At 40.0% G+C, this 27,217-nt stretch overlaps 1 protein-coding gene across 2 annotated transcripts in view; it reads left to right on the top strand.

The window, feature by feature from the left end:
* Nucleotides 1-3,720: 3,720 nt before the first annotated feature.
* Nucleotides 3,721-27,217, top strand: part of PPM1A (protein phosphatase, Mg2+/Mn2+ dependent 1A) — a 44,697-nt gene continuing 21,200 nt past the window's right edge. Inside the window, exon 1 of one of the 2 annotated variants that reach the window (XM_006069644.3) lies at nt 3,721-3,931. In XM_006069644.3, the coding sequence (XP_006069706.1) occupies nt 3,736-3,931 (196 nt within the window). In that variant the 5' untranslated portion in view covers nt 3,721-3,735. Of the gene's footprint in view, nt 3,932-7,690; nt 8,096-27,217 lie in introns of those variants that run through there. The other variant, XM_025295420.2, reaches the window with a different exon arrangement.

Genomic DNA, 27,217 nt, shown 5'->3' with positions numbered 1-27,217 from the left:
TCGAACCCACGTCTCCTGCATCTCCTGCATTGACAGGCAGGTTCTTTACCACTAGCACCACGTGGGAAGCCCTTTAGCTACAAGCCACCGAGGAAACCCCAAATACAAAAAGAAAAGTGGCTTAAACAAGGAGGAAAATTAATATTCCCCTTAAGTGTAAGTTTATAGTATGCAACCGCTGTGATGGCTCAACGGCTCAACAGGGTGGAGCATCAGACTTTTCCCATCATTCCCCTTCTCCTCATCAGCCGGTCCTTTACAAGGCGGCCCAGAGGTTCCAGGCTCACCTATAGAGATAACAACACACCTAACGGTGCTTTCTCTTGTGTGACTCTTTTTATTAGGGAGGAAAATCAGACTGAGATCCATCCCCCCAAGACTTTTCCTCAGGTTCCATTGGTCAGAATCGCGTCACCCATCCCTGCCTTAAGGCAGAGCTACCCAACTCTTTTTACAGTGACAGAAATAAAGCAATGTTTTTATGACATAGAGAGTGCCTGAGTAGAACTGCTTTTAGCCAGATGGGACCATCTCAGGTTTCAGCAGCTGAGCCTCACTCAAATGTTCTGAAGGCTTAAGGGATCGATACCTTGTCACATCTGTAACCTATTTGAAATACAGCAGTGTGCGCTGACATACAGGCTGGGGTGCTGCCCTAGGCTGCAAGGGAGACTGAGAACGAATGTATCTATATACAAACTCTAGTGAGAGAAGGATCTGCCACGGAGGAGGAAGAAGGGTGTGGTGGTCAAGAGCACCTCATCTGTTTTAAATATCACAATACATCCTGAGAGGAAGTATTCTGTGAAGAATGAAACCAAGGCTAATAGTGTAAGTGACAAGCTTAAGGTCACCAAATCTATAAGTGGCCCAGCTGGCATAGTGCAGCAGACCCAGTGGTATGCTGGTAAATGTTTAACAACAGCTCTCCCTTGTATCCTATAGACCACCCAAATGTAGTTCTGACATCAGTCAGTTCAGTTCAGTCGCTCAGTTGTGTCTGACTCTGCAACTCCATGGACTGCAGCACGCCAGGCTTCCCTGTCCATTGCCAACTCCTGGAGCTTGCTCAAACACAAGTCCATCAACTGGTGATGCATCCAACCATCTCATCCTCTGTCGTCCCCTTAATATTTTCATCTAAGATAAAAGTGACACAATAAAGACGTATATGGGAACTTATTCACCAACAATATGACTTCTTTGCTGAGTTGAATGTTCTTGTGCCATTCACCACCTAACAGCTTTAGCAACATTCTTTTTACATTTAATTTGCATTATTAACAGTTCCTCTCTTACTTTCTTCTATCTAGACCATCAACAAAGCAATGTCAGTTCTTGATTTGTGGCATTTGCCGATTGCCATCATGTAAATGCTCCCTCCACAGCCAGTTTCAAGCTCCCAAAGTGAAGTCACTGAATGTGGCATTGGGAAGAGATGTGCAGTAACACATCATAGAGTATTTCTACCATTCAGGCACAATACACGTAAGTACCTCAAGAGCAGAGATAATAACAGCATGTATTTAGATATTTTTAAATATATGTTTCTAATATATATTATCTTTTTCTTATTTTAGATAAGAAGTATAGTTGATTTACAATGTGTTCGTTTCATGTGTACAGCAAAGTAATTCAGTTATAGATACGTATAAACACATACATATGTATATTTTTTCAGATATTTTTCCCTTATAGATTATAAGATACTGAATATAGTTCCCTGTTCTATACAATAGGTCCTTGTTGGTTATCTATTTTTATTATAGTAATGTGTGCATGTTTATCCCAAACTCCTAATTTATCCCTCTATCCCCTTCCCCCCTTGGTAACCATAAGTTTGTTTTCTATATCTGTGAGTTTGTTTCAATACCATATATCATCTTTGTTTAAAATATAATTGGAGGTTTATATAATTTAATTTTTAACAGTGGCTGTGTTTAACAAACTGGCAAAATTCCTACAAATTTAACAGTCTGCTCTCAGGAGATAGTATAAACCAGTTTTGAACACCATCATTGACTCTAAGTCCATGCTCTTTCTACCCCTGACTCTCCTGACTACTTTTATTACTACACATAAAAGCTAGGGTTGGTCTATAGGATACAAGAGAAAACCTGGGTACCAGTCATTACTTTTGATGACCTTGGGCAATTGCTAGCTAGCTCTCTGATCCTCAGTTTTCTCTTCTGTAAAGGATGAGAGCAGTTCTTGCCTTGCCCAAGGGTTATTTTGATGATAAAATTGGCTGGTCTAAGTGACAGGGCTTTGTAAACTGTAGAGTCAGATACAGAAAAAAAAAAAAATCTTTATTATGACGGTCATTCCATCACTAGTTTTCAACTAGGCATCCATTGTTCAGTTCAGTTCAGTTGCTCAGTCGTGTCCAACTCTTTGCGACCTCATGGACTGCAGCATGCCAGGCTTCTCTTTCCATCACCAACTCCTGGAGCTTGCTCAAACTCATTTCCATCGAGTCAGTGATGCCATCCAACTATCTCATCCTCTGTCATCCCCTTCTCTTCCAAAATATGTTGCAGCTTTCAAAAGTATGCTTTAGTGTGAGATCTTCTGTAATGCCCACAACAGACAGTTAACTCCTGGAAAAATTGTTCTCAAGAAGTCCAAATTTTTGTTAAGTCTTATTAAGAATAGCTATCTAAACTGGGAGAAAAACATTTTTTTCTAAACTTTAGTTTACTCATTTCTAGCTCCCATTGGACAGTTTGAAGGGACCTCTTTATGGTATTGCAGAATGCTTCTTAATTTCAATAGCTGAATAAAAGTCCTTTGATTTTTAATTTTGATTTCTCAAAGCTGCTTTGCCTTTTGGGACTAGATCAATTCAGCAAGTTATTTTGTATGAATTGTGCCCCTCTACTCAATGTGGTTTCCTAGCTGTAAACTGGATTAAGTATCTCAAATATTTTAAGTTATAATTCTAAACTTGAGCAACTTTATAAAATATTTGCCTGATCATGCTGAACTTCTCTTTGGTCTGCAGACAATTATTCTCTCAAGCCCTTTCCCACATCAGGCCCTTGGTTTCTGGTGATCCTTCAGCCTGTAAAGCTCTTCCCTGGTTGATTACAAAGCTGACTCATCCTTCAGCTCGAATGCTGCCTTCTTAGAAAGGTCTTCCCTGTATACTTGTTTCAAGTCCTCTCGCCAGTCTATTTCCTTACTTATTTCCTTCACAGCACTGATCACAACCTGTAATTTCCTTGTTCATTTGTTTACTTCTTTGTCTATATCTTTCATTATAACATCAGGTGCTTGGGGCTGAGAGTTTGCTCATTGATGTCATAAACTACCCCTAGTATCCAGCACAGTGCCTAGCACATAATAGGCAGCTGTTGAACAGATGAACTTGTCTAATAAGGTCCACATCAATGGTGTGGGGCTGGGGCCACCTACAGTCTCTTAAGGCAATATCCTACCCTGAAGATTAGCCAGGGCTTGACCTGTGACACTCCCAGTGGCCACATTTCTCTAGGGTCCAGGAGTAGCCACAATGGCAGCTCCAACCTGCTGGCTCCTGTCTGCCCCACCCCAGTGGGGCCACCTCAGTGATGTCATACAGGACAAGGTTCTCTAATCCTGTTCATTCTGTGACCGTCCTTTAAACAGCTGATTTTCATGACCTGCTATGGTCAGAGAGGATGGAGCAAGGAGGGTCAGGTGAAGGGGGTTCACCCCTCCCAACAAAATTAGTATAGGGGCCCAGCAGCTCATATGTATGTCTTCAGGAGAAAGTGGGTAGCAGAAACTGTAATTTCTACTAGGCTCAGGAAAAGTGAGAAAAGAAAAATGAAAAAAAGAAGAGCAAAGGAGACAAGAAGAGAACAGAAGAAAGAGAGAATAAGAAGGAGAAAAGAGAGAAGAGGAGGACATAAGAAGAGGATATCTGTGAGAAAAATACGTGCAACAGGTAGTGAAGGAGCAGGAGGAAGGGTATTGAGTGTATGTTCTGCTTGGCTTTGCGGCTCTTGGGTAGTGACTGGCCTCAGTGTGAACGGATGGATGATTCAGCTGAGGGGTTCACAGGTCCTCACCTGAGGGACTACTTACATCACTGAGATCATTTCGAGAAGCCCAAGCCAGGCTGTCTTAGGTAACTGTCTTGGATGGATTCACAATAGTAATTTGGCTTTACAAAAAATGTAGACCTTAAGAAAAAATCCTGATTGTAGAGGAAAAGACAGGAGTACTGCTGACCAGAGTAAGCTTCCAATTCATCACTGCCTGTCCTCATCCCCAAGCCTCTCAGTTACTAGTCTAATGGCACACAGTTAAATCCAGGACTTGAAAACTAACCTTTCAGAAAATCACCTTCCTCTTTGGTAACTGAAATACAAACAGATATCTGAAGCAGAGTAGAACAGTTCTACAATATACCTGTAAAAATTACCGAAGTACAATTATGGCAATATATTCTCACTGATGTTTTGCCAAAACTGACTATGAACATCCCAAATGTGTGTAGGAGGCCCAAGCAAAGCCTTGTAGTTGAAAAGAGAAGAAAATTTTAACCTTCTTTTTTCAATGTCACTTTCCCCTCTTCTAATAGTTTAATTTTGTTTGCCCTTAGCGTAATATTTAGGGAATATTTAGTGCAATATTTAGGGAATATAAAATGTAGTATAACATTAAAAATAAGGAAGAGGCTATTATATCAAGCACATTTAACATTTAACATCAAGCACATCTAAACATTTATTTAGATAATATTAAGATATCTTTCTTCCAAATTCTAAACTGTTAATCTTACAACCTATGAGTTTCCTCATGAATACCTTCAATACCTGAATGTTCCTGCAAACTGTACTCGGAAATAAGAAATAGTGGGAAGGTGCAGCTTAAATGGCAGTCTATGGTACACTACAGACTCCTTAAAAAATTATTTATGCTCATATTTCCTATTTTTCTACCTCTTCTGTTATAATTGACTCAGAGTCTTCTGTAAGTGTAGAACAGAGAGAAGAAAGATGTGGAAGCCTAACAGAAGGAAGCAGAATGACAGGCAAGACCTTCGAGCTCTTTATAGTCCAATAGTGCCACTGGTGACCCAGGTTCTGTCTTATGAATAAGAAAATTTGTTTTCTAAGGGTGCTCCAAATAGGGGTAGGCACATGGGCTTTCCATTTTAGAATGGTAATGAGTCCACTAGCATGCCAATCATGCTGTGAGCATGTGGATGTTAGCATGGATGTTAGCAATCCATGCCTGAAGCATTATGGATTCCAATTAGGTAGAATTTCAAAGATATTTGATCTAATTTCCTTCTATTTTCTTTTAGCAAATGTGGGGAGAGTTAATTAGGAAATATGTCCTCAGATAATACTGGGACCAAATATATAAGTGAACTTTATTTTTACTTTGTATACCTGGAAATGATCCTATCTTCATCTTACTCTAAGAAATCCTAATCCCAAAGATACTTGGTAGAATAACACTGAAGTTCCTTGAAGAAGTGGCCTGCCAGTGATCTTTGGGTGATATTGTTTGATACTGTTATTAGGTCCCAGACCTGAAAGTGAAAGGAACAGAATCTTCCCAAAAATGTTGAAAAAACTCCAGACAGCTTTTACAGCAGCTATGTGAAAGTCACTCAGTCATGTCTGACTCTTTGCAACCCCATGGACTATACAGCCCATGGAATTCTCCAGGGCAGGTACTGGAGTGGGTAGCCTTTCCCTTCTCCAGGGGATCTTCCCAACCCAGGGATAGAACCCAGGTCTCCCATATTGCAGGCTGATTCTTTACCAGCTGAGCCACAACGGCAACCCATTCCAGTACTCTTGCCTAGAAAAATCCCTTGGACAGAGGGAGCTTGGTGCAGGCTACTGTCCATGGGGTCGCTAAGAGTCAGGCACGACTGAGAGACTTCACTTCACTTTATGTGAAAGTCGCTCAGTCGTGTCTGACTCTTTATGACTGTTAAGTCCATGGAATTCTTCAGGCCAGAATACTGGAGTGGGTATCCGTTCCTTTCTCCAGGAGATCTTCCCAACTCAGGGATAGAACCCAGGTCTCTGGCTTTGCAGGAGGATTCTTTACCAGCTGAGCCACCAGGGAAGCCTAAGCTAAATGACAGGGACAGAATAAATGGGTTGCTTTTGATCTAAGAGTTGGAGCAACAAAGTGGTTTTAGGAGATACAAACTAAGCACTTGTATTTTAGGAGATACAAAGTAGGGTACAAGCTCCTGGGATAAAATAGAGTCCCCATCACAAATTTACCTTCTTATCCACCAGAACACTATTTGGATAATATTTTCAGTTGTACTTTTTAAAGTACCTGCCTCTAATAATGAAGTGTTTAGTTTTTCTTTGTATTTACCAGAGCATCTTTTTAAATCTCAGATCTCAAATCTATCTTTTTTAAAGTCTCAAATCTTTAAAAAAATTTAAATCGCAGATCTTTAAACTTCTGTTCCTGCAAATGTGGTGTAGGTCAAATCTCCGAACAGGTTAAGTTTCTGACGAGAAAGGAAGGACACCCCAGCCAATAGGAGATCCTGCTGGTGATATACTGCTCCTCAGTTCTGATTCATTGGCCGCCTAGGGTTTGTCATTCTATCCCCCGCGTCTGCAAACAGCGTGGGTCCGGTTTTCCGTGGTCTAGCTAGCTGAGCTGGATTTTGGTCACCTAAACGTTCAGTTTCAACTAGGTTTAGCAGATCTCCAACTCTTAATATAAGCAGCTGTTACATTTTTATTGTCTTCCGGAATTTGAAAAATCTTTCGTTTCTTTAACCTCACTGGAGGTCGTTGTAAGTCCTCAGTGACAGAATCACGTGACTGTCTAACAAGTGCAAATAAATACAATGTGGAACCTTACGAGCTACAGACTGGAAACCGGCCAGAAACTCAGAGCATGTGCCTCGTGTGTGTATCAGTTGCACTCGCATGTGGGTGGGTGGCAGTACGGTGTACGGGTAGTTGCCCTTCGAGATGCGAGGTGTGTGGCTGGGGTACCTGCGAGTGTCTCCAAGGGTCCCTGGGGGTAGGGTGGCTCTGGAGGCGTGGAGCCTTAGAGGAGGGGGTCTGGCGGCGGCCTGACACCGAGTTAACTTTTGAGCAGCAGCAGCCAGGCCTCGACCAGGCCGCGATCGTGCCCGAGAGAAGTCGAAAGCACGGGGTTGTCCTCCGGCTTCTGTGGACTGCGCCTAAGCAGAGAGCGGTTTGTGTATTTGCAGACAGATGGTAGCGCCGCGCCGGGAGGCCGGGATGCCCCTGGGGAGCGTCCGAGTTCCCGTCGGCAGACTGCCAGGCTTGGAGGGCATCTCGATTCCTGGGGCTCCTAACAATCGCACACTCCTTCCAACCCAGCGCCGGGGGGATTAAGGCCCCGGTTCCGGTTCCTATCCGGGATTCGCGATGCTCCCTTAAGCCTCGGTCTGAGGCTGGGGTAACAAGCCGACTGCGGCGAAAGATACCGGGTAGGGCAGTTACGTCATCTGCGCCCGCCCCCCCCCCCCTTCCCCCCGCCCGCTTGCCGCCCGGCGCTGCGGTTCCTGCCCAACGACATCCGGGTCTCTCCAGCTGCTCCACCGCGCCGCATCTGTAGCTAGGGCTGAGCCGACGGGGAGGGGTGGGGCGGGGCGGGGCAGTCGGAAGCGTGGGGGAGGGTCAGCACGGCGCCGTCGAGAGCGCGCCTGCGCGGGGACGCGCTCGAGGCGGCGGCGGCGGCGCTAGGGGCGGGAGCGCGCGCGGGAGGGAGGGAGCTGTGGTCTCGGCGCCCGCCCTGCTTGCAGCTTCGGGTGCTTCGGCGGCTGCAGCTCGGGAACCGGTGGTTGGGGAGGGGGGGTGGGGGGCGCCAGGCAGGTGGGGCGCGAAAGCTATGACTCTTCGGCTCTTCCTCCTCCCGGACCCGCTCTCCGCCTCTCGCTCCAACGCCCGGATGATCTGAGCCGCGAGGGCGCCGAGAGCCGGGGGCCCGGACGCAGCCCGGCTCCTCCCCTCCTCCGCCCCCTCCCCGGCCTGACCTGGCCGGCCGCCGCCGCGGTGACCCCCCTCCCGCCCCCTCCCCGGCCGCCGTCGCCGCCGCCGCCTCGGCGGACCAGGGACTTGCCCGTCCGCGGCTGCTCCGGGTAAGCGCGACGCTCGGGCCGACGGCGGGCGGGAGGGAGGGCGGCGTGGGCCTGCGCGGCGGTGGCCAGGCCTGGGGCCTGGGGCCTGTAAACAAGCCGGGCGTCTGCCCGGGCGCTCCCGGGAGGAGACGCGACAACTCCACCCCCTGGCCCGGCCTCCTCCCCGGAGCCCGGCGGCGGGCGGCGAGGGGTTAACGCTCCGCGAGGGCGGCGGCGGGGAGGCGGGGGCGGGGTGCTTGTGGCGGCAGCCGGGGGAGGGGTCGCGACCCTCCGGCCGCACAGGCCCGGCCAGATGTTAGTGGCGGCAACGCGGACGAGGCCCGCGGCCCGGCCTGTCCCGAGAGCAGCCGGCGGAACTTTTACCGAGCGGGGAGGGGGTGTCCGGCCCCGTCCCCCACCCCCACCCGCCTGGGCTCCAACCCTTGGAGCGAGGCCGAGAGATAGAAGCGGGGGGAGGCTTCATTCGGACCGGACTTGGCCTCGAAACACTAAATTTGGGGGAATTTGCTTCAGGTTTTTATGGAGACCGTGCTGAGAGTGAGGTTCCTTCAGAACTCAAGTCAGTGATGCCTCCAGTTCATTCATTATTTAGGCATCGGACAAATCCATTGAAGTAAATCGAACTGATTTCTCTTTTTAACCGTATAAAAGTTCCTGATGCTAGAGTTTAGTTGAGGTGTGGTTCTGCTCTGCTTGTACATGTTAAGTATTTTCTTGAAGGACAGCTGGCTGTGGAGAGCCTCTGCCAACCGCAGTTTTAGATATGTTTTGAAAATCTCATCACCTGAGGTTTGTTTTTGTTTTTTTGTTTTTGTTTTTTTTCCCCAAGTACCGCTTTGCTTAAAAATCCACAAAGGTCATACTTAAGTTGTGCAAGCCAGGAAGTCTATTCGCCCCCCACCCCACTCCCAACTCTAAATTTTCTTCTGATTGGAGTAATAAACCGAATGCATCTTAAGAAGTGACTGGAAGAGTATGGGAGATGTAAAAACCCATGGGAGGTGGTTTTTGTTTTCCCGGAGTAGATGATTTTGACGTTACTAAAGGAAATTAGAAATTTAAAAAAAGTTTTTCCAAGGAAAAGGTTTAATCTTTTCAAGCTTGCACGTTGGGGTTTTAAACGCAACCACTTTTTAGGTGCAAAGAACTCTGAACAGAATCAGAGATTTTTAACAGTGCTCTTCTGAGCCTTAGGAGTGCCAGAACTCTCAGGAGTTCAGCAGGGAGTGCTCCCCACCTGCTCTTTAACTCGGACAATTTCACTTTAATGTTTTTATATTTTTACATATTGGGCCTTTTCCAAAGTCTGTGGTTCTGTAACTCTTTAGAGATTAGGAAACTGACTAGGGCAATAGTGACCCACCCCACTCCATGTTTTGTTAAGTGTATTTTATTTATTTTGATTTTATTGATTGATTTTGGTTTTTTTTTTACAATTTGAAGCACAATCTTGTTTGATGTTTTAGGTCTGTTCTTATATGTAACTCACATGTATCTGTTTAAACATTCAATCATAAAGTGGTGATTACTTTTAACCTGCAAGGTACAGCTATACTACATTTTGGAAACTATAATGAACCGCACATAAGAAGTTAAGACATTTTTGATTAGATATCACTAGATATTTTTCACATCAGTGAAGTAATTATTTTATGGGAGAGGTATATTAAGACTGGTAGACTTTGGCTAAGTACTTCAGTATATATTTGAGAAATAAGATGGTCGAATACTTGAGTCATCAGAATTTCTTTTCATGTGATGTGTGTGTTAACATATAAAAGTGGTTTATATTTTAGTTTGAAGAACAAAATTGATGTCTGTAAGTACAGTATAAACTGTTGAAAGAAACACTGCACTAGGAGACAGGAATTGTTTGGTCGTGGTTGTGTTCCAAACATCAGCAAAGCCAAAGGGGTAGATTATCAAATGTTTCTTATTCTCAACATTGTGTGTTTAATAGGCTTTGACTCAATGCCTGTTATGTGCCAGGCACTTAGATGTTTCAGCATTCTGGCACTGATTTTCTTTCAGGGTTGTGTCTTTCTTGAAAGAATTTTAAGTCAGTGATTGTTATTTAGGAAAGATATTCCTATGGGTGGCCTTTGCTGATTTTTCTGTTGGGAGTGAGAAGTCTAGAAAAGCTCTTGGGAGGAAGGCAGATGGAGATTCCACAAGAGACAAAGGATGGTTGAGCCTACAGGTTTGAACAAGCACAGGACCCTTGGTAATTTGATGTGAAGGGCATTTTAAGAACACATTGTGCAGGTTTTCCTGTCAGTTCAAGCTGGGCCTTGCTTATCTTGACTCGTTAATAAACCTTCATTTGAAAATTTGTTCTCTAATATGCAGTTTTTTTGAAGAAATTTATAGTACAGTGTATTTTCACGTGGTAAATATTGCTAAGCAGTTAGTAAAAAACCTATACAGTCTTTGAATGTGTTTACATAGCACTTAGACTTTATTAGAATGGCTAATAGCATGTGTAGCTGATTCTGGTTTAACTGCAAATGCTTATTTGTTTTGAAATGTAAAACTAAAGACTGACATATATCCATAGGGAACTTGTTATCCCTGAAATGCTCATGCCTGAGTGCTGGATTAATCTCTTAAGATGTGAGTTGGTGATCATGTAGTTACAATTAAATAACTAATTGTAAGGTGATATTTTGATGATCCCCTGAATGACACGTGGGCACCTGACTCTGAGTGGTCCTCTTGACTACTTTCCGTCCTTACCCAATCAGAGGAAGGAGGCATCCCTTTAAGAATATTTGTGCAAGTGGAGTCCTGTAAGAGTCAAATAGAAGATAAAACGAGGTGTGGCCCTGTGAAATATATGGACCTTAGGGGAAGGAAAAGGTATTGTGAAGCAACTAGGTAAAAGTTTGTGCCTTCCTGTACCTTGGTTAGTAACTTTATTCCAGAATATGTTCTGTCTTGCATCTCATATGTTGGTGACAAACTTTTAAAGATTGAATTGCTTCATTTTCTATTTCACTGTTAGCCAGGAAATTTTCTGACTTGGGATTATTAACTAGTGTTATATGAAAGTAATTTGGGTTAAACTGTACCAGAAGGAGAAGGGGATGACAGAGAATGAGATGGTTGGATGGCATCACTGACTCAATGGACATGACTTTGAGCAAGCTCCAGGAGTTGGTGACAGAGAGGGAAGCCTGGTATGCTGCAGTCCATGGGGTTGCAAACAGTTGGACACGACTTAGCAACTGAACAGAACTGAATATCAAAATCACAAGTTTGATTACCTATATTCTTTCTTTTGTTCTTTCCAATGCCTAATTTACTCTTATGCACAAGGAATAATTTTATATTTTATTATGAATCTCTAGAATATATTTCTTGATGATTTTGACTTTTGTATGTCCTAGCTATCTGTGTATCTTTACCTAACTTTTCTTTTGCTGAGGTAGGTAGAAGGAGCTAGAGAAAGTAATTAAGAGAGGTGAGCTTCTGTATACCTTTATCTAAAATGTGATAAGAGTTTTTAGAATTTTTGTAGAAAACTGAGGGAAAGATAATGAATATTAATGTTCACGGATTGTTGATACTGTGTTTATAATATAAATTAAGAGATGTTTTAAACATTTGTTGAGTAAATGTGATAAAGAAGGGAGTTTCAGTTTTTATATTTCTTAATATGTTTATCTGGACTCCATTTTCTTAGTTTATGTAGTATTCATATTTAGGATATGGATTGAAAGTCACTAGACTTTTTTCATGTCTGATATGATTTGAATTAAAATCCTATGAAACCAAACTACTTCTAGATACATAGGAAAGTGAATAATAAAATCTGTAATTTATTGACCATTTATTTGCGTGAGGCTTTAATTTTCACCACAACCGTCTAAAGCATATAATGTTATCTCTGTGTTGCAGATGAAGAAATGTAGGATTAGAGAGTGTAAGTAATGTGCCAGAATCAGATCTGTAAATACAAAACTCCTGAGCAGACTTTTCCCAGTTAGATTATCCTTGTTGTTCCTAGGAATCAAAATTTGAAAAGCTGAATGTTATGCTTCTGATACACATTCCTAGAATTAAAAGAAAGCTTACAAATTTATGTAGTATAAGTCTTCCAGTGCAAGAGTCCCTTTTAAAACATTCCATAGAAATTTAAGAAGTTAATATCATTTTTTCATTCCCAAAGTTTCAAAGTCAACAGAGATAAACAGTTTTATGTGTTCAACTATCATTGTTCAGACTAAGAAATGGAATCAATATTAATTGTCAAATAGTTGATCACCTGTAATGAAGGACTTGGGGAAATGTTTCTGAGTGCATACAGTCAGTGGAGCTATATTGAAGGCTCTAGAGAACATGGTGGAACTTACTACTGGGGTGATCTTCAGCAAGCTACTTGATTTTTCTAAGCCTCGGTTTTCTTCATCTGTCAAAGTCAAACGGAAAAACCTTTTTCATTAGGTAATCTTTGTTTCACTGCGCTGAGTCTTCACTGTTGTCCGCTGGCATTCTGTAGTTGTGGTGAGCAGGGGCTACTCTCGTTTCTGTGCTCCAGCTTCTCTTTGTGGTGGCTTCGGTGTTGCTGAGCATGGGCTTTAGGCACATGGGCTTCAGTAATTGCAGTACATGGTGACTCAGTAGTTGTGGTGCTCGACTTAGTAGTGTGTCTGCAGCATGTGTGATCTTCCCAGACCAGGAACTGAATCCATGTCGCCTGCATTGTCAGGAAGATTCTTAACCACTGGACTACCAGGGAAGCTCTGTCATTAGGTAATCTCGAAGATTAAATGAGATGATCATGTAAAGCACATGACATGTTTTCTACTGTGAAGAAATAAATGGTAGCTGCTATTATTGAGTATATGAAATCTAGAGATTCTTAGGGGAATAGAAACTTAGTATGAGAGGGTATATGTATGAGGGAGTGGGAGTATGAGAGGGTGGTCTTTGAGTATAGCTTTAGCAGTGAGCCTGAAAGACAAACTAGGAGACTGAGTGGAGACTTTAGAAGAGGTTGTAAATGTTGTGGGCATATAGACTTTGTATGTGAGTACACTAAAAATTAAGAAGTAATAGAAAAGAAAGTTGCGTATGAGTAGATTTATTTGACTCTATGAAGCTGGAGATAAATTAGGTTAATAATTAGGTGGGAGTTGATGGTTAAGTAGAGAATAAAGAGAAAGTAATAAAGCAAAGGTGAATGTTCAGACAAGAATGATCAGTAAATGACGGAGGACATGGGTTGGAGTTTTAAAAAGGAAACAGTTCATGATTAGAAATGGGCAAGAGGATTATTACTACAGAAAAGATGCAAAAGAGAGTAAGAGACATAAATTATTCTAAGTAACTCAGTTCTTCTTATGAAACAAAAAAAATAGTCTTCAAAAAAGGCATTTAGGCTTTGTATGTGGGTCCTGGGTTATTTAAGATTGAAAAATTGTATTGGAACAGTTCAGGTCTTATTAATTCATACCCAAACCATGTTTAATACTTCAAAACTTGTCTTTCCTATTAACATCTTGTACTGCATCTCTCTCCTCCATTCATTAAAGCATCACGAAATTCTTCCTAAAATACTATTTTCATCACATTATTTCTCTGCTCAATATATTTAGTAACTTCCTTTTGCCTCTAGAATTAAGTTTAGAATTCTTGGTTTGGCTTTGACACTTTCCATAGTTGGACTCAGGACTGATCTATTTCAACCACACTGGTACCCTTGCCATCTCTGGACCACACCCTGTACTTTCTCCCTCTCAGTGGATCTTTGCTCATGCTAATTAATAGTTCAGAATTCTTACCCTCCTTCACCAGCTTTTGTTTTCTTCTTTATCAAAGCTCATTTCTAGTATTTTCTCCCCCACAAAACCTTTCCTGATCATCAGAATGTTTCATTTCTCCTCTCTTTGTACTTCCATAGTATCATCTATTATTTGTACAGCTTTAATCATATACTTTTCTGTGAAGTATTTGTGTTCTAATTATAATTGTGTGCTCAATTTACTTATAAAATTCAGAAGGGAAAAATACAATATCTTTACTGTATCCAAAGCCTGGCACAGGGCCTGTGGATAGTGGACATTCAGGTATTTTTTATTAGGCAAAATCTACCTGGAGGTAGGTGTGATTGCTGTAGCAGAAGTAGAAGAAGTTAAAGGCTTTCTGGTGGCAGGTATTTCTGACTCTCTTCTCACTCTCTTTTTAAATATTATTTTGGTTGAGCTTATATATATATTTTTTTTCCTGCCACATTACTTGGCTTGCAGGATCTTAGTTCCCCAGCCAGGGATTAAACCTGGGCCCTGGCAGTAAAAAAGACGAGTCCTAACCACTGGACCACCAGGGAATTCCCGAAACCTACAATTTTAACTGCATGAAGATTGTGCAAATCTGAACGGTGTCAGAGTTGTTATGTTAGTGTAGAAAATTATGTTGATTCTGAATCTAAGGATTTCATCTTACCTTCCTGTGTTTTGGCTTTGAGGTTTAAATAGGACTCATAGCCATCCCATTCATCCCTTTCCAGAGTTATATTTGCAATTATTGTAATCAGGCATTCTTTTAAACAGAAAGGAATTGTGGAATCACAGCAACTAGACAATGTTATCAGTTTAAAAAGGGAGATAGGAACTTCCCTGGTGGTCCAGTAGTTAAGAATCCTCCTACCAGTGCAGGAGACATGGGTTCAGGAAGATCCCACATGCTGCCGGGCAACTAAGCCCATGTGCCACGGTTACTGAGCCCAAGCTGTAGAGCCCATGGGCGGCAGCTACTGAGTTCACATGCCGCAGCTACCGAGCCTGATGCCCAGAGCTCACGCTTCGTGACAAGAGAAGCCCCTGAAGTGAATGAGGCCTGCACAGTGCAAACAGTAACTAGAAAAAGCCCGAAGCAATGAAGACCCAGTGCAGCAAAAAAATTTTTTAATTAAATAAAATATTTTTTAAATAAGTAAAAATGGAAATAACTATCAACTTTTAATTTGACTTTTAAACAAATGGCTAATATATGAATAGTCTGTATTCATATAAATCTCTAAGCTAAACTTAAGCTTTATCAAATTGTTAACTGTTTCTAGAATTTAGAAAATAGTACAGTTTTCTTTATTGATTTTTTTTGAGTGGATAATTGTATATAAGGAGTCTGTGATTGCTTAGATCCATTTATTGGAGCATGATATTAATGAGACCAGAATCACGAATTTGATTCTTTGTGTGCCCCTTAACTTTTTCTGGCCTTGGCATTAGCTTGTAATAATGAGAGCTAATGTTACTGACCACTTACATGCCAGTTATTATCATAGACATTTTGAAGTACTAGCTCATTAAATCTTTTATAACTGTCTATATGAGATAGATATTGTACTATTACTACTTGTATCAACAGGTGAGGAAGTTAAGACAAAGGGTAATTTTCACGGCTAATAACAGAAGCCAAATACATGTCCTTGGACTTTTCAAGTAATTATATATGTGTGTCACTGCAGTTTCATTGCTTCCTGGTGAAAATAACTTTAGACAATTGTGAATTCACAAGAGTGAATCTTGTGATTGAGTTACAATCTGAGGTGTAAGTATAAACTAGAGTTGAAAACGACAGTATCACGTCATGTCAGCTCCCTTTAGAACTTTTCATCAAAAACAACCATTTAATTTTTTATATAAAAAGCACTTATAAGTTAAAGCTATAATACAACTAGTACTACAAGTCATACATAATTTTGTCTTATGGCTTATTTAATTCATGTTCACTTCTGTGACACCCACTGACATAAATGATTTCATCAGCCCTTTATTCAAATTAAATTCTTAGTTTAAGAAGATAGACTTAAACACAAGGGCTCATAATAGAGATTATACTATAAATAGAACATTTTGTAATAAGGTTTATTAAAGGTAAATTCCTTGAAAACAGGGGCCAGGTTTCATTTGTTTTAAATATGCGCTCAATATATGATTATTTATTCTTTGTAGTCTCCCTGCTCATTTTCTGATGAGCATGTGCGTGTGTGCTCAGTCGCTGCAGTCGTGTCTTTGCAACCCTGTGAACTATAGCCCGCCAGGCTGCTCTGTCCATGGGATTCTCCAGGCAAGAATACTAGAGTAGGTTGCCATGCCTACCCACAGGACAGAGAAAATTGAATATGAGCCAGAAATATAGCAGACTATGAGACAGTATAGGTCACAGATAATCCAGTTTAAATTTAGGCTGGTGCTTTGTGTCCATCTGTGATAATACTCTTGTCAGGCAGGGATGTAGATAAATAGGTTTTTTGTGTGTTTTGTTTTGAGTCATGCTGTATGTGGCTTAATTATTTAATTTTAAAATATGCTATATAGGAACTGTTGTACTCCCTCAGAGAATAAGACCATAGTTCATTACCAACTTTGAATGTCTTGGCTTTTTAGCATTGCTCCTTGTCTTTCATTATGAGTGGTAGAAAATTGTGTCATATTTGGCATGTCTATTTGAGATGCAGGTTTCCCAGGTTGCTCAGTAGTGAAGAATCCGCCTGCCAAGCAGGAGATGTGGGTTCAATCCCTGGGTCAGGAAGATCCCCTAGAGAAGGAAATGGCAACCCACTCCAATATTCTTGCCAGGGAAGTTGCAGGGATAGAGGAGCCTGGCAGGTTACAGTCCATGGGGTCACAAAAGAGTCAGACATGACTTAGCGACTCAATAACAACAGCAGCTATTTGAGATGCAGCTTGCTTATTTTGTTAACAAAATTTAGTAATGAAAATATTAACAATGAGGCTAAGCATGGAGTGGCAACGTATATATGTTTTTGTGTGTTTTGTTTTACAAACAGAATTGCAAAACTTAACCAGACTGTTGGAAAACATTTTTGCAGTATTCTGTCATGCTTCAGAATATAAATAGATAGTAAACAGAATTTTCACTTTTCATAAAGCTACTGCTTTGCTACTGCTTTTTACTTTTCTACTTCTTTTCATAAAGCAGTAGAGTATTATCTTTGCCAGGAGTCTTTAAGGCTGTTTTGGACATCAAGGGGCAGATCTTAGAAGTGGCAGCTTTTGTTTTGTGGTCAACCCATAATTTAATTCTGTTACTCCATATCTGTCATCTTCATTTTCTCTGTCTGTATAAATACTTCCTGATACTGTTAGCAAGTACTTTAACAGCCAGTCAGCCATCTAGAGTGATCTTGTACTGGTGTACTACAGTCAGTAGACTAAGGATCTCTTTAAATGCAAATGGGATTGTTCCTTTTATACTGTAAAACTCCCAGACTAAGTTCAAGATATTTTTGTCTGAAATCACACTTGGCTCCCAGAAACTAATCCTTTGAGTTTAAATTTCCTTATACTTTGCTTCTCACATAGAAAAGTCTTTTTTAAAAATGTACCCATATACGAATGTTGAATGAGCAAATGAATAACCCAGGGAAAGAGAATGTATAGACTATAGCTTCTAGTCAAAACTACATCTTTTCTCTTATCTCCTTTAGCATATCTCATGTGGCATTTTAGTAATGAATGTGTATCTAATGATGTTGAGAAGCCTTTAAAAGTCATTAGTGAACAGTAATCTGAAAATCAAGTTTTTGACTGGTAAATTAGAACTATGCATTCTGTAGAATAACAACGGAAATGGTAGGATACAATTTGTTTATAGGTCAACTTCTATGAGAATACCTTTTCCTTGGCAGAAAACAGTTTCTAGTGCTGTTGACAAGGGAGAAGTCATGATAATGATGTCATATATTAATCAGATGTCACTATGTAATGCTAAATATTGATACCTATGAACAAAAGAGACATGTTTCCTTCGAAAAAGTAATGAACTGGCTGAGGAAGTCAGCTATTGTTTTCTGGGCCAGTGTGTGAATCTTCAAACATGCAAGGATTAAAAAACAGCAAACTGGGAATTGAATCCACTTCTGAATATATAGACAAGTTACCCAAAACTGAGAAATTTAAAATGGTTAACAGATGAGGCAAATTGAGATTGTGAATACCAGAACAGTCTTAGGAAACTTTAAAAACTAAATAGCTCTATGCCATCTAAATCATTTAATATTTTTCTTATACTATAATGTTTAGTAGAAATAGCTCAGTATCTAATTTTATAGTCACTAAATCCTCTAAGTCACTGATTATTAAGCTTAGGTATTCTTCAGGCAATTGTGTACTTCTAAAGTTTACTTTAAAAAATTGTATAGTAATTTCTACATAGCTTTGTAGAAGTTTAAGAAGAGTATCTTATGGAGAGTGTGATTCACATCATAGCATGTCTAGAAGATGGTGATAAATTAAAAAATCATGAAACATGAAGGAAACATTAAAAGTTGCAAGCTCTGTCTCACACTTTGTGAAATTGAAACTGCTGCTAATATCTGTGTAAACTGACTGTAGTTTGGGTACTAAATGACTTGTGTTATGAGCTTTATGGAAATACTATTTAGCATAAGAGCTTTATCTGACTAGTTTTCATTGGTTTGATTAGTCAACTTTGATTTGCTTTGTGAAATTTAATTTTTAAGATTTTAATTTGGACTTTTAAATTAGGGTATATTTAACTCAATTAACAATATTTTGTATTAGAATTCATTTGGGTGAAATTTAGTTTGTTGACAGAGGTTAAGTAATTATTTAGTTGAAAGAGTGAAGTAAATATTGAAGCTGTAAGATGAAGAGATACTGAACAGCTGAGAAACTTTCAGATAACTTTTTTAATCTAAAAAAAATTTAATAGTCTTTTTCATGTTGCTACAAATAATGTCATCTTTTTAAACCTTTTTATACAAAATAAAATATACAGAAAGCCATATAAAATCATAGTAATTCTTTAAAATTTTTTTTATAATTATATTTTTTCTTTAATTTTTTTAAAATTTATTTATTTTAATTGGAGGCTAATTACTTTACAATAGTATAGTTGCTTTACAATGCTATGTTTAGCTTCTGCTGTACAGCAAAGTGAAGCAGCTATATGTATGCATATATCCCCTCTTTTTTGGATTTCCTTTCCATTTAGGTCACCACAGAGTACTGTGCTATACAGTAGGTTCTCATTAGTTATCTGTCTTATACATAGTAGTGAGTGTATGTCAGGCCCAATCTCCCACCCGCCTATGTCTTTATCCATTCCTCTGTTGAGAGACTTTTAGGTCGCTTCTATGTCCTGGCTGTTGTAAATAGTGCTGCAGTGAACATCGGTGTGCACGTAACTTTCTGAATTATGGTTTTCTTTAGGTATATGCCTAGGAGTGGGATTGCAAGGTCATATGGTAGTTCTGTTTTTAGTTTTTAGAGAAACCTCCATACTGTTCTCCATAGTGGTTGTACCAATTTACATTCCTACCAGCTGTGTAGGAGTTTCCCTTCTCTCCACACCCTCTCCAGTGTGTGTTTGTAGACTTTTTAATGATGGCCATTCTGACCAATGTGAAGTGGTACCTCATTTGTTGTTTTGATTTGTTTTGCTCTGATACTTAGTGAAGAGGAGAAGGAGAAGGGGGCATCAGAGGATGAGATGACTGGATGGCATCACTGATGAAAATGGGCATGAACTTGGGAAGACTTCAGGAGATGGTGAGGGACAGGGAGGCCTGATGCGCTGCCGTCCTTGGGGTCACAAAGAATTGGACATGACGCGGCAACTAAACAACAACAATAGTTAGTGATGTTGAGCATCTTTTCATGTGTTTGTTAGCCATCTGTATGTCATCTTTGGAGAAATGTCTATATAGATCTTCCACCCAGTTTTTTGGACTGAGTTTGTTTTTTTGATATTGAGCTACATGAGCTGTTTGTATATTTTGGAGATTAATCTTTTGTCCGTTGCTTCATTTGCAAATATTTTCTCCCATTCTGAGGGTTGTCTTTTCATCTTGCTTATGATCCTTTTTGCTGTGCAAAAGCATTTGTTTAATTAGGTCCCATTTGTTTATTTTTGTATTTTCATTACTCTAGGAGGTGAGTCCAAAAAGATCTTGCTTTGATTTATGTCAAAGTGTTCTATGTTTTCCTCTAAGAGTTTTATAGTTTATAGCCTTACATTTGGTCTTTCATTCATTTTGAATTTATTTTTGTGTATGGTGATAAGGGGGAGAAGGCAATGGCACCCCACTCCAGTACTCTTGCCTGGAAAATCCCATGGATGGAGGAGCCTAGTAGGCTGCAGTCCATGGGGTCGCTAAGAGTTGGACACGACTGAGCGACTTCACTTTCCCTTTTCACTTTCATGCATTGGAGAAGGAAATGGCAACCCACTCCAGTGTTCTTGCCTGGAGAATCCCAGGGACGGGGGATCCTGGTGAGCTGCCGTCCATTGGGTCGCACAGAGTTGGACACGACTGAAGTGACTTAGCAGCAGCAGCACTGAATCTGTAGTTTGCTTTGGGTAGTATAGTCATTTTCACAGCATTGAGTCTTTTAGTCCAAGAACATGGTATATTTCTTCATCTGTTTGTGTTTTTTATTTCATTCATCAGTATCTTATAGTTTTCTAGGACTTTTGCCTCCTTATGTAAGTTTATTCCTTGGTATTTTATTCTTTTTGTTATAGTGATAAATGGGATTGTTTCCTTAATTTTCCTTTTTTAAAATCTTTTTTTTTTAATTTATTTATTCTGTTTTTGGTTGAGCTGGGTCTTTGTTGCTGCTCACAGGCTTTCTCTAGTTGCAGTGTGCGGGTTTCTCATTGTGAAGGCTTCTTTTGTTGTGGGACATGGGCTCTAGGCACACGGGCTTCAGTAGTTGCTGCACACAGGCTCAGTAGTTATGGTTTGCAGTTCAGGAGTTGCGACTCACGGGTTCTAGAGTGCAAGCTCAGTACTTGTGGCACACAGGCTTACTTGATCCACGTCATGTGGAATCTTCCTGGACCAGGGTCGAACGCATGTCCTCTGTTTGGCAGGCAGATTCTTACCCAGTATACCACCAGGGAAGTCACGAGATTTCTCTTCCTAATCTTTCATTGTTATTATATATAGGAATGCAAAAGATTTCTGTGGGTAAATTTTGTGTGCTACAGCTTGACCAAATTCACTAATGAGCTCGCTCTAGTGGTTTTCTGGTGGCATCTTTAGGATTTTCTGTGTATTGTATCATATCATGTGCAGACAGTGACAGTTTTACTACTACTTTTGCGATTTGGATTCCTTTCATTTCTTTTCTCTGATTGCCATGGCTAGGACTTCCAAAACTATGTTGAATAATAATGGCGAGAGTGGATATCCTTGTGTTGTTCCTGATCTTAGAGGAAATGCTTTCAGTTTTTCACAATTTAGAATGGTGTTTATTGTGGGTTTGTCATATATGGCCTTTATTATGTTGAAGTATGTCCCCTCTATGCCTACTTTCTGGAGAGTTTTTATCATAAATGGGTGTTGAATTTTGTCAAAAGTTTTCTTCTGCATCTCTTGATCATATGGTAAAAAATCATAGTAGTCTTTTTAAATGGCTTTATTAAGATGTAACTAAAATAACATAAAACTCACCCATATGAAGTTTACCACTCTGTAGTTTTCAGTGTATTAACAGAATCGTGCAGCCATTACCACAGTTTAATTTTAGAACATTTTCATCACACCCAAAAGAAACCTTGGTTTTCGTTAAGAGTCACTCCCCATCCTCTTCTCCCCCAGCCCTTATCAACCACTCATCCCCTTTCTGTCCCTGTAGGTTTGGATATTTCATACAAATGGGATCCAGATAACTTTTTGATCAGTGATTTCTAGCCTTGATAAACATCTTGTATATCTCATGAGATAGCCAGCTAGAAATAATTTAACCTCCTTTTATAGCTTAAATAATGACTGTTTCCTCCTTCTATGACCAGGACAAATTATTCAATAATTGTAAACACTATCCAAATGTAAACCAAAAATCAGACTCTTCACTAGTAACTTCAGGGAATACATGGTCCTCACCTCCAGAAGTGCTTTTCACTGTGGGTTGCTCAGTAGCCCCTTAGCTTCCCTAATATGTTGATCTGATAGCCATTTCTCTCTTACCTCATGAACTCAGACTTGCATGAATTCATTGAAATATTTTCCTTTGCAGCTGGCTTGCCTGTACCCTGCCTTCTTACTCTGTCATAAACATAAGAATGAGGAAGAATTAAAAGCAAGAAAGGGAAAACAGATAGATTCTCAGGCTTGGGAGGGACAAAGAGCAAGAATAGAAATGGTATAAAATTTTCAAGGAGATTGAATTTGTGGGCAGAAGAATAAAAAAATTGGAGGTTGCTTAGAAGAGAGTAAGATCTAGAGGGAAGAAACAGAAGGTAAAAATGTTATATTAAAAGATAAGAAAAGTGAAAAGTATAAGAAATTCTCAGTTCTAAATTTTGAATTTTAGTCATATGTCTGTGAAACACAAATGATGAATCCATTTTTTGATGAAGTATAATGCCCTTATTTTCTTTCCACAACTTCATAGAAATGTTGAACTTGAACCATAGTCATAGGTTTCTTTTGGGTTGTTCGAAGATCCTCAAGTTTGAACCTGTGCAGACTGGGAAATTCCTATCACCTTGGAATTATTCTTTAGAGAAATCCCACAGAGAATAAAAATCTCACTGTGCCCCTGGGCTTTCTGGATTGAAGAAGCAGCATTCTATTGTGAGTGCTCCCCTATTGGGCTGCTTCTGAGTTTTAGAATTAGCTAGAGAATGGCACTAATTGAGAAATTGCTACTGCCAAAGAAAATCTTACTTGATTTGATAGAGCAGACCTTCTGGTTGAATTAGAATTGTTAATGAGATTTTAGGGGTACTCAGTCCTCCCAAAGATCTGGACTCCCATATAATAGCTTTAAAGTCAGTAAAATCCTGTAATGAAGCAGGAAATTTTGGGGGGAAGGGGACACAAACTAATAGGAACTGTTAGTACCTGTGCTTGACCACTTGGCTGATATGTTTAAAATCCTCTATCAGAAACATGCTTATAATAAAGCATAGAAATCCTTATCAGAAATATGCTTATAATGCTTTATATATACATTTTTTAAAGAAACAGCTGATGAAGATAAGTTCAGTAAGTTCAGTTCAGTTCAGTCACTCAGTTGTGTCCGACTCTTTGCGACCCCATGAATCGCAGCACGCCAGACCTCCCTGTCCATCACCAACTCCCGGAGTTGACCCAAACTCATGTCCATCGAGTCGGTGATGCCATCCAACCATCTCATCCTCTGTCATCCATTTCTCCTCCTACCCTCAATCTTTCCCAGCATCAGGGTCTTTTCAAATGAGTCAGCTCTTCGCATCATGTGGCCAAAGTATTGGAGTTTCAGCTTCAACATCAGTCCTTCCAATGAACACACCCAGGACTGATCTCCTTTAGAATGGACTGGTTGGATCTCCTTGCAGTTCATGGGACTCTCAAGAGTCTTCTCCAACACCACAGTTCAAAAGCATCATCTTCAGCGCTCAGCTTTCTTCACAGTCCAACTCTCACGTCCATACATGATCACTGGAAAAACCATAGCCTTGACTAGACAGACCTTTGTTGGCAAAGTAATGTCTCTGCTTTTCAATATGCTGTCTAGGTTAGTCATAACTTTCCTTCCAAGGAGTAAGCATCTTTTGATTTCATGGCTGCAATCACCATCTGCAGTGATTTGGGAACCCCCAAAATAAAGTCTGACACTGTTTCCACTGTTTCCCCATCTATTTGCCATGAAGTGATGGGACCAGATGCCATGATCTTAGTTTTCTGAATGTTGAGTTTTAAGACAACTTTTTCACTGTCCTCTTTCACTTTCATCAAGAGGCTTTTTAAAGTTCCTCTTCACTTTCTGCCATAACAGTGGTGTCATCTGCATATCTGAGGTTATTGATATTTCTGCTGTCAATCTTGATTCCAGCTTGTACTTCTTCCAGCCTAACGTTTCTCATGATGTACTCTGCATATAAGTTAAATATGTTTTCTTTATAACAGTTGAGATTTCTTATTAACAGATAAAATGTGTTATCTGATTTATGTGAATGATTTTAATATTGGAAACCAAGTTTAGAAAATGACTGTGTATAATTTGCTGTAATAGCAAGTATTCTTTTATTTACAAAGAATTACTGTATATGTAATATATGACTGTTTTATAGATTATTTATACTGTAGAAGGAGAAACTTAAGAGTACTTGTTGATTTAACTACTAGTCTATAAATTGAGCTTTATTACAAGAATATTTAACCAGAGATACCTGTGAAAGTATTCTTGAGCAAGATTGGAGTAATAGTCTAAAGACCTTGATCTGTGAACTGCAAACTGATGTACCATGTACGAAACTTCTATCTTTAAAGGCAGATGTGAAAATTTAGATTGCTATTGTTTAAGTATATTTAGAAAATATAAGATACCAGAAGAGCATTTGTTGAATGAGATTAAGCCTTACTGTATAGTATAAGGTACCATTATTTTGCTGATGTCTTCTGATCCTCTCAGTGGAATAAATGTTGATAATAGGGTCTAGGGAACTCTACAACTCCTATGTTACAGGTAGTTGACATGAACAGAGAGATTAGTTAATAGTTCCTGAGTTTCCAGGAGCACTGCAATGTCCAAGTCTTAAATTTCTTAGAGGACTGTTTATATTTATACTACTGATTATCGTTGGAGAATTTAGTTTTCTTTTTCACTTTTCTCTCATCCATTGGTTGTAGGTTTTTTGAAGTGAATGTAATTTTTCACATTTCCTCTACTCAATGAGCTAATTTACTTCATTTCTTTATAATCGGTTTTTTAAATTGTCCTTTGAGTTTTTAATGACAACAGTTCTTTTACTTTGATTTCTTTTTATTCTATTGAAGTTGATTTATAATCTCCCAGTCCTTCCCTCCCCTACCCCGTCTCCCCCTTGGCGCCACAACTCTGTTCTGTGTCTGTGAGTCAGCTTCTGTTTTGTAGATGCGCTTGTGTCATTTTTTAGATTCCATGTATAAGTGAGATCATATGGTATTTGTCTTTCTGAGTTATTTCACTTAGTGTGATAATCTCTGGGTCAATCCATGTTGCTGCAAATGGCATTATTTCACTCTTTTTAATGGCTGAGTAATATACCATTTCATATATTCATGTATGTATATTCCACATCTTCTTTATCCATTCATCTGTTGATGGACTCGTAGGTTGTTTCCCTGACTTTGCTATTGTAAATAGTGCTCCCTGGTGGCTCAGATGGTAAAGAGTCTGCCTGCAATGCAGGAGACCCAAGTTTGTTGCCTGTATGGGGAAGACCCCCTCCTCCTCCTCGGAGAAGGAAATGGCAACCCACTCCAATATTCTTGCCTGGAGAGTTCCATGGACAGAGGAGCCTGGCAGGCTATATAGTCCATGGGGTTGCAAAGAGCTGGACACAACTGAGCTGCTAACACTTTCACTGTCGTGAACATAGGGGTGCATGTATCTTTTCAGATTATAGTTTTGTCTGAGTATATGCCCAAGACTGAGATTGCCGGATCATATGGCAACTCTTATTTTTCGTTTTTTGAGAAACCATCATGCTGTTTTCCATAGTGGTTGCACCAAATTTACATACCCAACCAATTAAAAAACAATCTTTATAACTTCCAAAAGTGGCATTTAATTCTTTACCAATTTGTTTGGTAATTTTTAAATTTCTTATTTTTCATTTTCTGTTTTTTTTTAAATCTTATTAAACATTTCATATATAGTTATTTTGTATCTTAAATTCACTAATTCTATTATTAATATGTGAAGTCCTTACGAGACAGGAAGGAAGCGGGCAGGGCACAACCATTAAAAGAATGACAGAACCCTGAAGAGCAGGATACCACAAACACTGGTTGGAACCTAGAAGGCCCAAGAGGGGTAGGTAGAAGACTCAACTCCGAGAGACCTCGCGCCTCCTTATACACTCACTGAAATACATTAGCATGTGCTAAATGGCACACCTACAGGCACGGTGATAGTTCTGAGGGTGACCTTAAAGGTCAAACAGTGGATGGTACCCCAGTTCCTAGAAATATCTGCCACTTCTCAAAGATAGACTATTCCTTCCACTTCATAGCCTATGAAATTACTCAGCCCATAAAAACTGGCCACCCTCACACCCCGAGGCAGACAGTTCTCACCTTTTCACACCGACCACATTCTGTCTGTGGAATGTGTATCTCCCAGAGCGGCTCTCACTTTCCTAGAGGACCCCATGCCTTGGGGCTGCCTCTCTCACCCTCAGGGACAGCCTGTACTCTGTGTGTGGAGTGTGTATCTTTCTAAATAAACCTAATTTCAGGCTCATTCTTGAATTCTTTACAGTGAGAAGCCAAGAACCCTTCACTTGGTGGCCTGTCCCACAGACTCACTCGAGACCTGGAATATGACCATCCTCTCACACCCCATTTTTCCTACAACACTAAGGGAGTTATATATGCTATGTTAATTCCTATTCATGACAACTTGTTTCCTTGTATGTTTGACTTTTTTATGAGCTTATATTTGATTAAACACCAAACATTCACTCCATCATGTGTATAATTCCCTACAATTTTATTTCCCCTTTTGTAGCATAAATTTCATTTCCTTATTTATAGGGCTTCCTTGGTGGCTCGGACTGTAAAGAATTCACCTGCAATGCGGGAGACCTGGGTTCGATCCCTGAGTTGGGAAGATCCCCTGGAGAAGGGAACAGCTACCCACTCCAAAATTCTGGCCTGGAGAATTCCAGGGACAGAGAAGCCTGGCAAGCTACAATCTATGGGGTGTATTTTACTAGATTTTGTACTTACTGTTCCTTGTATTTAAAGGATTTGCCTTTCTTCTTGCTGAAGTGTATCCTTTAGTAATTTTTTTAGCAACAGAGTATGGCTTATAAATGTCCTTAGTTTTTGTCTGAAAGTATATTTTACACTTTTTTTTTCAAATAAAAATTCTTGATTAATAGTTTCCCCCCTTCCTGTCAGCACCCTCAAGATATTATTTCATTGTATTATGAAATTTGGCAAACTTGGAACTCTGAAAGTCTGGTCTCTACCTAATTGTTATGCCTTTGTATGTAATGTTTTCCTCTGGTAATTTAAAAAAATATTCCTTTTCCATATCCTGTCACCACTATTTACTCGGTGACCTTGGGCAAGTTCTCAGCAGAGGTGATGAAGTAGTATCTATCATAGGGACTGTCATGATGATTACGTTCATAGAAAGCATG

This window comes from Bubalus bubalis, chromosome 11, assembly GCF_019923935.1.
Source record: "Bubalus bubalis isolate 160015118507 breed Murrah chromosome 11, NDDB_SH_1, whole genome shotgun sequence".
Lineage (NCBI taxonomy): Eukaryota > Metazoa > Chordata > Mammalia > Artiodactyla > Bovidae > Bubalus > Bubalus bubalis.
This window is presented reverse-complemented; position numbering and strand designations above follow the sequence as displayed.